Source organism: Oncorhynchus masou, chromosome 13 (genome assembly GCF_036934945.1).
Source record: "Oncorhynchus masou masou isolate Uvic2021 chromosome 13, UVic_Omas_1.1, whole genome shotgun sequence".
Classification (NCBI taxonomy): domain Eukaryota; kingdom Metazoa; phylum Chordata; class Actinopteri; order Salmoniformes; family Salmonidae; genus Oncorhynchus; species Oncorhynchus masou.
The window spans coordinates 42,530,527-42,543,566 of record NC_088224.1 but is presented as its reverse complement, the minus strand read 5'-3'; the positions used below and the strand labels follow the sequence as shown (position 1 = coordinate 42,543,566).

General features: G+C 40.6%; 1 protein-coding gene across 1 annotated transcript; it reads left to right on the top strand.

Annotated features, from left to right (window-relative positions):
• Positions 1-6,320: 6,320 nt before the first annotated feature.
• Positions 6,321-12,985, top strand: LOC135552362 (uncharacterized). Its single transcript, XM_064983931.1, has 3 exons — positions 6,321-6,463; positions 6,869-6,971; positions 9,415-12,985. Exons 2-3 carry the CDS (start codon positions 6,908-6,910, stop codon positions 12,153-12,155), a joined length of 2,805 nt encoding a protein of 934 aa, XP_064840003.1. The 5' UTR covers positions 6,321-6,463; positions 6,869-6,907; the 3' UTR covers positions 12,156-12,985.
• Positions 12,986-13,040: the final 55 nt, after the last annotated feature.

Here is a 13,040-nt window from a genome sequence, read left to right as displayed (position 1 = left end):
GCCAGAAGTAACATAGTAAATGTAAATCTGGGATAATCATACTAGGATGATATGTTATATTTGGTATAGTTACATTATACAGAAGGTTACTTAAGGCAAATCTAAAGGAGGGTGGTTGGTCGGGGTGAATGTATAACGCAAACGTCTAGCAACCCAAAGGTTGCGTGTTCAAATCTTGTCATGGACAACTTTAACATATTGCGCCTGCATATGAGAACCAATCTAAAAGTCCAATCCAAAAGTACTGACGTTGCTTCCAGGGGCAGTTTAGAACTTGGTAGTGGGTGTTGCAACCGAGGACAGATTATTTTTACGCGCTACCACAACAGAGGAGTAGAGATCTGTGGGTCTGAAAATGTGTTTTTTATGGCCCCACGCCCCTTGTAAATCTCAGGCCACAGACAAATTCCTTTGTCCTGTCACTATGGAGAACCAGCCTCAGAACATTAAACATGAAATAAAGGGACTTTGGAACAATGGTTTCCGTCAGCCACAATGGTGGTCATGACGATAGGTGGACTATGAAAATGTATGTAATTATTGTTCTGTTATTAAAAGGTTAATAGACGACGTTATTACGAAAACATTGTAATGTGAAGGGTTTTCCTAATCTTTGTTTGATGTTTACACTTTGTACATTGTGTGGAAAATATCCAAATAAAAGAGAATGTTTTGGGGAAGATGAAATGTTAAGTTAGTTGTCTAAAATGGGATTTGAGAAAATCTAGCCTTGCCTCATTAACTTGGTACGTCCAGAGAATTGCCCTCAAGGCGGTTACGCCCACTTCTGACCCAAGGGTATAAAACCTGCAGCAGGGTCTGAAAAGTCAAACAACCCAGAAGGCAACGCAAGTTTGAGGACAAAGAAATCCTTTTCTACCCAAGCTATGGATGAGTAGCTGTGTCTAAGCGGGTGAATTCAAGTCGAACCACCTAGCCTCCATCTGCCATCGAATTGTGGTATCTAAAGGGTTTCATTCCTATGCTGTGAGCTCTGAGCTACAGAGCTGTCTGTCCTCAGAAGACCCCTTCCAGAGAAAGGGGTGAGGGAACAGACTCCTAGGCCAAAAGGGACACTGACACCGGGAGGACGAGCAGGGAGGTGCACAGGAGAAGTGCGTCATCGAACAGAGAATCCACAGTGATTACATCATTATATTCTATATTCATCATTATATTATATTATTATATGCAAGGCTAGGGTTAGAATAGCATAGCTGACAAATTCACCCAAATGTATATTTCTCGTGTACCTCTTTTGAAATTCCCATTGTGGGTAACACGCGCCAATAGTGGGTAACACGCGCCATAGTGTGTTGGCCCGTTATTCTAAGTTCTAATCAATAGCCTATAATGTGTTTTGTCCATGTGTATCTTTTATCATCATTTTAGCTTTTTAGTTTTAGTAAATAAATATTAAATTAAGATTGGTGTGGTACGAATTCATTAGTGGGACCTGGGTCCGTGCAGATGCAAGGGCAATACGACGTACAGATCATGAGACTGATAGAGGCAACTGGTTAATTAGCGGCTGATGTAAAATCAATATTCTGATATTCTTTGAGTTAATTTGGGAAATAGAAACTCAATAAAAACTAGTTTTCCCATGGTGCCCCAGGTTAATGAGTTAATAATTGCTTGATTCAGTTCATCACATAATTAAAAACGTGTAATCATTCGATGAGCAACAGTCGTCACATTAACCAATACAACGTCACGACAGTATGACCTCTTATACACTATATTAGGCCCAGCCTTTGGAACTTTGGTTTTCCTAGATATGGCTACTATATTGTGATCACTGCATCCGATGGATTTGGATACTGCTTTAAAGCAGATTTCTTCAGCATTAGTAAAGATTTGATCAATACATGTTGATGATTTCATTCCTGTGCTGTTTGTAAATACCCTGGTAGGTTGACTGATAACCTGAACCAGGTTGTAGGCACTGGTTAGTTTGAAGCTTTTTTATTTAACCTTTATTTAACGAGGCAAGTCAGTTAAGAACAAAATCTTATTTACAATGAAGGCCTACGCCGGGCAAAACCCTAACCCGGACGACGCTGGGCCAATTGCGCACCGCCTTATGGAACTCCCAATCAAGGCAGGTTGTGATACAGCCTGGAACCCAAACCAGGGTCTATAGTGACGCCTCTAGCACTGAGATGCAGTGCCTTAGACCGCTGCACCACACGGTGGGCCGCTTGATGAAAGCCAGTAAATATTTAGGTCACCCATTGCAGCTTCCCACAAGAATGGGCAGATGAACCTGTAGCCATATTACTTCAACAGCATTTAACATGAGATACTATCCTAAGCTTTACAGGAATGTGGCTCTGAATATAGACAACAACACCGCCCCCATTGGTATTGATGTATTTTCTGTAGATGTTATAACCATGTATTGCTACCATGGATTTCAGAGATAGTCAGAATATGAATGTCATTTGTTACTAGCAAGCTATCAATTTCATGAGCCTTGTTTCTTAGGCTACATACATTAACGTAGGCTATGTTTTAGCACAATTAAAATACACAGTCCACGAATGTACCGTTATTGTAAAACATGATGACTTGTGTTTAGTAAAAAGCACTGATTAAAGGTCTAGTAGGTGGCTATTGCCTTACCGATGAATTAAAAGCCAATCTAATGACTTGTTAGGATATATTGCAAGTAGCCTAGTGTCTAAATGTTCTCCAGAATCCCCCTTCCCCAATTAGACTACTATAGTAGGTATGAACATACAATATACCACCAAAATAGTAGGCCTAACTGGCAGTAGTAATCTACATGATCTGTGTCAGTGTGCATGAGTGTGTCACCCAGAATAGGTTTTGCTCTATAAGCCAATATGTACTCCATATACAGTGATTCGCGTTGTGGCCATTTATTTGACCGTGGAACATTTTACAATCCACATTTAATACAAATGTCACTTAAATATGAAAAAAATATATCATTAATATATCAGGAATAAAAACAGGTTATTGACACGTTTCAACTATTACGTGGGGGACTTTTATTAAGAAAAAAATATGAAATTTGGTGCTTATTTTGTGTTTCTGAGGAGACAGTGCTTCAGTTTGTGCTGATTGTACGGAGATTGTGATAGCCAGTTAAATGGTGTCCCTTGGGAAGGCAAGAACAAGATGTTTGTCAGGATAAGTGCAGTATTATCATAAGGAGATGAATACGAAGGAATAATGGAGGAAAAAAAGAGCGGCAGAGGAGGTCTAAGAGGATGAGCTTGAGTCGGATAAAAATGGCGGTAAAAAGGGACATGGTTTGTTAAAGAAGAATGGTAAAAAGTGTAAGCAGAGTGAGCTGAAGACTGGAGGAGAAATGGAAGTGAATGAGGGCAAAGTATTGGAGGTGGAAGGTATGGTGAACTTGCACTGAGGGTAAGGATAAAGATGAGTCTAACAGTAGGAGTGAAGTTTTTGCAAAAAAAGTGGACCCTTGCCTTTTGGCTGATCCATTTGTGGTTTCAGGTTGGGTGAAAACAGAATCGGGTACTGTGGAATCTGTGAGGGTAACCAGAAGTGGTCTTGTGATAACTGTTTGTGTTTCAGCTGGTCAGAGGGAGAAGGCACTCCGTGTTAAACTAATGGGAGCAAGAAATGCAATTTGTTTTGCTCTCTAGAAAAGGGCACCATTGAAAGGAGTGAATACTGGGGTAGCAGTAAATGTAAAAGTTGACCAACATAAAGGGGTAGACTGTCATTGTTTGTGACGCTCGTTGTTTGGTGCGATGCAGACAGGGTGGCGTGAGTGGTGAAACAGAAGAGTAATTGTCTGTTCTTTTGAGTTTGATGTTGAGTCTTTGCTTGACAATGATGTTAGGATATATACAGTTGAAGTCAGAAGTTTACATACACCTTTAAACTCAGTTTTTCACAATTCTTGACATTTAATCCAAGTAAAAATTCCCTGTCTTGGGTCAATTAGGATCACCACTTTATTTTAAGAATGTGAAATGTCAGAATAATAGTAGAGAGACTGATTTATTTAAGCTTTTATTTCTTTCATCACATTCCCAGTGGGTCAGAAGTTTACATACACTCAATTAGTATTTGGTAGCATGGCCTTTAAATTGTTTAACTTCGGTCAAACGCTTCAGGTAGCCTTCCACAAGTGTCCCACAATAAGATGGGTGAATTTTGGCCCATTCCTCCTGACAGAGCTGGTGTAACTGAGTCAGGTTTGTAGGCCACCTTGATCGCACACGCTTTTTCAGTTCTGCCCACAAATTTTCTATTGGATCGAGGTCAGGGCTTTGTGATGGCCACTCTAATACCTTGACTTTGTTGTCCTTTAGCCATTTTGCCACAACTTTGGAAGTATGCTTGGGGTCATTGTCCATTTGGAAGACCCATTTGCGACCAAGCTTTAACTTCCTGACTGATGTCTTGAGATGTTGCTTCAATATATCCACATATTTTCCTCCCTCTTGATGCCATCTATTTTGTCAAGTGCACCAGTCCCTCCTGCAGCAAAGCACCCCCACAACATGATGCTGCCACCCCCGTGCTTCACGGTTGGGATGGTGTTCTTTGACTTGCAAGCCTCCCCCTTTTCCTTCAAAGATAACAATGGTCATTATGGCCAAACAGTTCTATTATCGTTTCATCAGACCAGAGGACATTACTCCAAAAAGTACAATCTTTGTCCCCATGTGCAGTTGCAAACCGTAGTCTGAATTTTTTTATGGCGGTTTTGGAGCAGTTGCTTCATCCTTGCTGAGTGGCCTTTCAGGTTATGTCGATATAGGACTCGTTTAACTGTGGATATAGATTCCTTTGTAACCGTTTCCTCCCGCATCTTCACAAGGTCCTTTGCAGTTGGTCTGGGATTGATTTTCACGTTTCGCACCAAAGTACATTCATCCCTAGGAGACAGAACACGTCTCCTTCCTGAGCGGTATAACGGCTGCGTGGTCCCATGGTGTTTAAACTTGCATACTATTGTTTGTACAGATGTACATGGTACCTTCAGGTGTTTGGAAATTGCTCCCAAGGATGAACCAGACATGTGGAGGTCTACAATTGTTTTTCTGAGGTCTTGGCTGATTTCTTTTGATTTTCTCATGATGTCAAGCAAAGAGGCACTGAGTTTGAAGGTCATACTTGAAATACATCCACAGGTACACCTCCAATTGACTCAAATGATGTGAATTAGCCTATCAGAAACTTCTAAAGCCATGACATAATTTTCTGGAATCTTCCAAGCTATTTAAATGCACAGTTAACTTAGTGTATGTAAACTTCTGACCCACTGGAATTGTGATACAGTGAATTATAAGTGAAATAATCTATCTGTAAACAATTGTTGGAAAAATTACTTGTGTCATGCACAAAGTAGATGTCCTAACCGACTTGCCAAAACTATAGTTTGTTAGCAACAAATTTGTGGAGTGGTTGAAAAACGAGTTTAATGACTCCAACTTAAGTGTATGTAAACTTCACGACTTCAACTGTAAGTTATCCTGTATGAGCTTTGTGCCGATTACATTACGTTGTTGCAGGTGTAAAACTTATGGGCATGTGGCAGCAGTGTGTAGGAGGGAGGTTCCTAGGTGTGAGAAGTGTGTCAAAGGGCATGAGACAAAGGAATGTGTAGCATTGGGGAAAGTAGTGCTAAGTGTTAATTGTAGGGGTACCCATGGGGCTGGGGATCAGAAATGTGCGAGAGAGGCAGGTTGAGGTTTCCAGGGTTAGAGTAGTGCAGAAGTTGTCATATGCTGAGGCAGTGAAGAAAGTAGAGGAAGATGGGTCAAGGGGGATGGATCTGAGAAGAGTGGTGTGAGTAGTAGATCTGTACCAGTACAGCAGGATAAACCAACAAGTGATATGTGTCAGTATGATTGGATTTTTAACATTTATAGCAATGGTTATCAACTGTACTGCAGGGATGGAACGTAAATTGCAGGAAATTGAGGTTGTGGTGGCAGCTGCAGAGAGGTATTTGGGTGTGCGAGACTTGTCATCAGAAGAGTTTCAGGGTGTGTTAAGTGGTGGTGTCCCATCCTTTCAGGTTGTTGGCCTGAGGTAGGACTAAATCTATTTAAATAGTGGGATTATTTTTTTGTTGTGAGTATTGTTATGGTGGGGTATTTGTTTATTTTTCAAGCAAAGTATAAGGGAGTTTGATGTGGGACTTTACCTTACTATTTTCTTCTGTTTTGTATTTATAACTTGTTTGTATTCTTAACCTCCTGGTTATTAACAAATCGACTTGCAGTCTGGTAGGTGGCAGTAACGCAGCATATTGGATGCCGACCGCCGTTAAACCTCATCGAAGAAGACACAGCTTCACATACGCCATCATGCATTGGCAGGATATCCCTAGCTAACTCTGTGGAGGGGAAACACAGCAGCTGTTACTAGCATTGCGTCTGAAACTCTTGGGGAAAAAATTGACGAGTCTGCCGCCCAAGTATTAAAATTAAAAAGGAGATACGCGGTAAGCGGTTTTGTCCTAAATTGTATGCTTGAAGTGCAGTGTCGATATTCCGAAAAATCTGTTCTCGTTCATAAAATAATACAATCGCACATATCTTTCAAGGTAACGTTAGCTAGCTAACAGTTATCTATATGTAGCATAGCGCGTTAGCTAACTAGCTTGTTCCTTATTTTATATAAAGCTATTTTCATAGTTAACGATATAGTTCCAGCTAAGTAGGTGAGCCCATGCTATTGCCCCTCTAGCTTGTCGCGCTAGTATATTAGCTAGCATTGTTTGGTAGCTAGTCAGTTAGCTTAGTCAACAGGCGTGTGTGTAGTTAGTTATCTAGCTATGTTGCTCGTTTGACCGAGCTCATATTCACGACTACATAGAAAGGTGACAGTTACCTCGGTTTTCCTCCAGATGTTTGTATAGCTGCCTCCAAATCATTCTTGAGCTATCATGGAGGAAGAACAGGACTTTACTCTGAGCGGTCCAAATGCTGCCAGTATTGATGCTGATCTGAGTGAGTATGGATTTATCTAGCTAAAGACAAACTACATGTGCAATTGCGGCCTGCAATTCGGTGCATTACTGCATAAGCAGGAATCCCTATTTGTACTTGTATTGGTCTATTTTTAAACTAAGGACAGGCGGGGGCGCTCCAGGAAAGTAGGTGGCGTTAATGCACTATAAAGTTGAATGCCAGCCGCCTATAAACCCCGCAGAAGAAGGGACGGATGCGACATGCAGGAAAACCCCTAATTGCGGACTGCAGTTGCACAATACTGCCTTTTTTAAGAGTTTAATGTCCAATGTCATGATGCATATAGTTTAAGTACTATTTTAAATTAATCAAATTATTGTAGCTAATCCTGAAAGCAAGTCAGTATTTTTTTTACAAGTCTTATAGGCTCCAGTTAATAACTGATAACGTACTTAACTATATTAAGATGATAGTTCGCTCCAAAATCAAAATGTGTCAGCCTGTTTAAAACCTCAATAGTAGTCCATCAAGTTTGTAGCTCAAGCTGTTCTTCAAACAAATAGGAAAGGTTTGTGCTGGATAGACCACAGGTGGAGTGGGACGTGGACTCCTCTTGACACGAGACCACCTTTGAGATCACTTATTGAATCTTCTGAACAGCATTCAAAACGACACTGTTTGTTGTAGTCTATCCAGCACTGTGTCAAAGATAGCTAATGAGACCCTCTTCTGATTGGTTGTCGTGCTTTGTTTAACTGATAATTAGCTGTGAATGTGATGGATGCCCAATTCTTCTTTGCTTTGTTTCCCTTGCTGATTTGAATGGTCTACCAGGATTTTATCAAATTCATGAAAACACGGTTGTGTGTATCAGTGACTTGTTTCAGGAAACTAGGCGTATGTCATTAACCGAATCTGATTTTTGGCAGAAATCCCTTCTGGAACTTGTGAACTTTCATGTGCCTTAATAAGAAACCTGTATGCCATCTGTAAATACGAATACAATTGTTAAATTTATTAGCCAAGTTGGTTTAGCCATGGAAAAAGACAACCTTCCCGCTAGCCATGATTGGCTGGACATGCTGAGAGATGAGTTCGGATGGTTCTGCCAAGTAGCATGCTTCTGTCTATAATCCTTTTTAATGCAGCTTTTTTGAAAGATATCATGTAGTAGAACTGAATAAGTGTTGCTCTTCACTTACTGGAGGACTGAGTTTTGAAATCATTGGAAGTAGAGTATGATACTAAGGAGATGGAGAATATTCTGGAGTTTGATTGCAAATATGAAGACTGAGTCGAAAAGAGAACACGCAGAAAGCTGTCCGTGACAAGAGGGTGAAGCGTCCATCCATGTAAAATAGTCTAGCTAGCAACAATTTCAGATATTACATGTTTCTAATTTTGTCATTCATTTTCATTTCAAGTTAGTGTAATGTTAGCTAGCTAGCTAATGTTAGCTGACTGGCTAGCTCAGAGCCATTTGCATTGCTAGTTATAGCCTAATGTTAGCTAGCTAACATTGAACCTGGTTGGTTAGCTACCTGCAGATTCATACGGGTAATGTTATGAGTTGGGATTATGGTTAATTGTTTAGCTAGCTAGCTACATGTCTAAACAAAAGACTTCGCTATGCAAGTAAATATTTTCAATAGATGTTGATGTCACTGCGACAACTGTTGATAGCCAGAGCGAATTTACCAGCTACATCTATCTACTCAGATTTCAGAGCACTCTTGTCTGATTGTGCCAGAACGCAGAATAACTGACGAACGCTCAACACCCGCTCAAATATGAAATATATTTAGATATATTTTACTACATGATTCCTTGAGTTAGTTAATAGTTTTGATGTCTTCACTATTATTCTACAATGTAGAAAATAGTTTTTTTTAAGAAAAAAATGTTAAAAGGGGTGGCAGGGTAGCCTAGTGGTTAGAGCGTTGGACTAGTAACCGGAAGGTTGCAAGTTCAAACCCCCGAGCTGACAAGGTACAAATCTGTCGTTCTGCTCCTGAACAGGCAGTTAACCCACTGTTCCTAGGCCGTCATTGAAAATAAGATTTTGTTCTTAACTGACTTGCCTTGTTAAATAAAGGTAAAATAAATAAATGAGTAGGTGTTCTAAAACTTTTGACCGGTAGTGTATATAATGTGTTTGTGGATGAATGTACCAGATGCCTTTTTATGAAGCTTTTGTGCATTTAGGCCACTGAGCTACATTTTTGCTCATTTAAAGATCCATTAAAAAAAAAGTACTAAAGTTGAACAATTACAGGTCTGAGGGGGAAGTCACTACTTCCTGGTTACTTTCAGTGTATTCTCATGAAGTTCAGCTTTGCAGAACACTGATAAATGCATGCCAAATCGACCACCCCTATGTCTTACGATCTTTGATTTTGGAGTGAACCACCACTTTAAAGAACTATCTTTTAGAATCTGTATTTTATTACTTTCTGTTCTAATATAAATCAATTTTTTTCAGGGGATGACAACTTCGATATGCTTGCTGCAGACTACTTTGGATCTCAGACTGGGGAAACATTGAATCTAAATGAAAAACCATGTAAAAACAAACTTCTGATCCAAGTGGGACTTCTGAGAGAAGACAACCAACTCTCCTGGGGGGCAGTGGTAGACTGGCTTCAAAAGATTTTCCCAATGTATCAGTCTGCAGATTTCCGTTGTCTGATTGAAAGAGGCATTGCAACAACTTTAAGTTTGAGTGGAGATGCAAGACAAGCCTTCCTTGAGTCAAATGTTAACTTTGAATTTGTTGGCCCAATATGTGACAGCATTGGAGTTGGTAGAGCTGATCTTTTGGAAATTACAGATTTTTCTGAGCAAGCAGAGTCTATTGAGGTCACAAATGGTTTGATACTTGAGTTGAGTAGCTTTGTCATCAGGGAGAAAATTGACCCCATTGTCTTGGTGTCTTGGTTACGTCAATTTGACCCAGAGTTCTGTAGTGATGGTAACATCCAGAAAGCTAGCAAAATCCTTCAGGCAAAGCTAAAAAAATTCAAACTACATTACCGCAATTACCGAACAACCAGACATAGAAGAAATGCTCAGATGGAAACCTTCCTTCAAAGTCCATTTGAACTTGTTAAAGACCCTACTGACGGAAAGAAATCAGGCAAAAGAGGAAGAAAGAAAAGAGGCTTTTTGTCAAAACTTGATACGCCGGTGGTGAAAGTCTTCAAAGAAGAAAATGAGACTTTTGCCATAGCACCAAACGAAGAGAGTGTATGGGAACCTTACTCTCAGGTGAAAGTGAAAGAAGAATACGAGTCTCCAAATGAAGAAAGTCCTCATGCAATGAACCAAAACTCGCTCAATTTGATAGAGAATCCTGATGCAAGCAAAGGAGAAGCCCTCACACTGCTTGACATCGCTATGCTCTCTGTCCAAAAACTGTCAAGTGTGTATGGTGGAAAAACTGATGCTTCCAAACAAGTTTCCCTTGATCTTCTCAAAAACCAGTACACACTAACATGTAAAGAAAATGTAGCAATGAAATTCTTTGAAGAGAAAGTTGCGTCTCTTAAAGATCAACATTCCATGGCATCACCCTTGCGTTTTCTACACTACAATGCCCATTTTCTTGTTGACATTCATGACGCAATTGAACAGCAGATGATGAGCTTCGAAAATGAGATCATGCAGTCTACTGGAGAAAAACTAGGCCGTGACAGGAACCCAAAATTCCGAAGATTTGTGAACTTTTCTGAAAGTTCTACGTCACGCTACATCCACATGGCCTGTGATGTCTTGAGTCCTCGTGCTGCATCAAAGCAAAACTACAGAAAACACTGGATAGCTTTCTGTGAAGAGAAGAACAATCCCTCCAAACTAACAGTCAACCGCTCAAATCGATTTAATAACTACTTTGAGGCAGCAGCGGGTCTCATTCACCATCATGGTGAGATTGCCCTTTTCTTTTCCGACCTGCTCTTACTGAACAATGATGAATGCCCCAATGTCATTCTGGAGAGTGTTACTGATGATGCCAATGATGACATCATACAGTCACTTGTATGCGTTCTCGCCATTGTTTACTGCAAAATCCTGGGGCCTTACTGGCAACTTCTGAAGAGCGGAGGAGAGTACTCACTTTTTAGCCAGTATATACTCTGCCTCTACCAAAAACTGCTTGAGTGGGCTAAGGATGCCTCAGCCCTCCTTGAGCCAGATACCATTGCAAATGTGTTTCTCCAGTTGCCTCTGCAAGAGAAGACCTTTGATGGGGTTTTTTCATACTTCACAACTGGCACGGGACACATCCATGTTGACCTAATAAGGGTCTGTCTGCAGAAGATGGTGAAAGTAATCGCGGCTGTCACTGAGGTCAATCTGAGTGATTTTCTGCCTGGAGGCGCACATTGTCACAACCCCCCTCTGGAAATTTCCACACAGCTGACAACCTGCACATTTTGCGTCTTGATGGCCGAATACCCCTTTGGTCATGCCTACCCATACAAAAGGAAGAGGCCAGATCGACTTACGAACCTTGCGTCAAGTACATACGAAGAACCAGAGGGCCACTCTATTCCATCTGAAAGTGGTTCTCCTGCTGGTACAACAAATGCAGAGAGGGCAACATCCGACACTGTTCCAAGAGAAGAGTACTCTCCTCCTTCCAAGAAAAAGTCTCTTGACCAAAGCAAGACCCAGAAGAGGCCAGTAGGACGTCCGAGAAAATATCCTGGTTCATTGACAAGGGACCAGCAAGACGAAACAAACAGAAACACGGTCATTGCAGCTGTTGCAAAAAACGGGGGACCTTGCACCTGTGAGCAAGATGTAGACAGACTATTGGCCCGATTAGATGGGACAAGCCATGCTCAAAAGCGCGAAGCAATCCGCTGTGAGATTACTTACCAAAAACTGGTCCTGGACTCCAGAGACACAAGCCTGAATCATATTGGTTTTTCACTCGCAGACATGATCTCTAAGCTGAAAAGTGTGTTGCCTGGCGACGTGTGTAGTTTGGATGATGTCTCAGCCTCTGTACAAGAGAATGAGTATGCCAATGAGGACAATGAACAACAGAGCGAGCATGACACTATCACTATAACCCCTGCTGATGCTCAATCTGGACAGAGTGTTGACTATGAAAGCAACAAAGGGGTTTTGGGAAAGGGTCAAAGTATTGACTTGGGTGGAAACAAAAACATTGTTTCCTACCAGAGCTACAGAGGTAACTTTGATGAATTTCCATAGCTATTGTAGGAAGTTAGCAACAAAACTGACACATGCAACTATAGGGAAAAGCAGATGGTTTTCTTAGACTGTTGATAACATGTAAACTATATTTAGTCTTATGTTTATTGAAAACAAAGTCTCTCAGTGAGCACTTGTCTCTCAAATACATTAGTTAGAGTTATTGGTTCGCCTGCTAGGTAGAACCTTTTAGCCATATTAGCATATATTAGACATCAGTCAAAACATCTCAAAACAAGGCATGGTATGGTATCAAGAACGAGATCAAACGAGCTTACAATTCACCACATGACAGCCAGCAACAATGACAAGAAACTATCTGGCCATCCAGAACCATAACACACAGCCTAGCTTCGCCCGAATCTCGTTCGTTGAGGCCAGCTTGATATGTCACCAATATTGGAGCAGAAGCAAGTAAAGCAACTTCCCTGAGTTTGACAGAGCTTATTGATAGCTGATGACTGTCATTGCTCTTTGTAAATGGTACATGCCCAATACGTCACCCACGCCAATTGTATTGGTTGGTCCTATATGCCCTTTGCCATTTTAGGCAGGGAAGTTTTTTTTGTGGGGAATGTGTGTTCAAGACATGTTTTTACCATCATAAAATTGTATGTTTGATGTTTAATCTGAACAGACATTATCACGTGTGTTGCAACTCCTGTAAGTGACTTGTTTTCTATCTATTTTTTTTATAAATCATCAATATTCTTGTTTGGATTCTAATGAAATGTGATGTGAAATAGTTTTTGTATGATTTCACCTAGATGTATATGTTGTACCTGGAAAGAGAGGATGGAATGCAATATAATAAAGTTTTGTATACTTTCCCTTTTGTCACAGTGTTAATTGATATACATGCACATACAGTCAGGTCCGTTATTA

Coding starts and splice junctions, on each gene's coding strand:
- LOC135552362 (XM_064983931.1), top strand. CDS start 6,908: ATGGAGGAAGAACAGGACTTTACTCTGAGCGGTCCAAATGCTGCCAGT. Junction 6,972..9,414: donor CAGTATTGATGCTGATCTGA/GTGAGTATGGAT, acceptor AATTTTTTTCAG/GGGATGACAACTTCGATATG.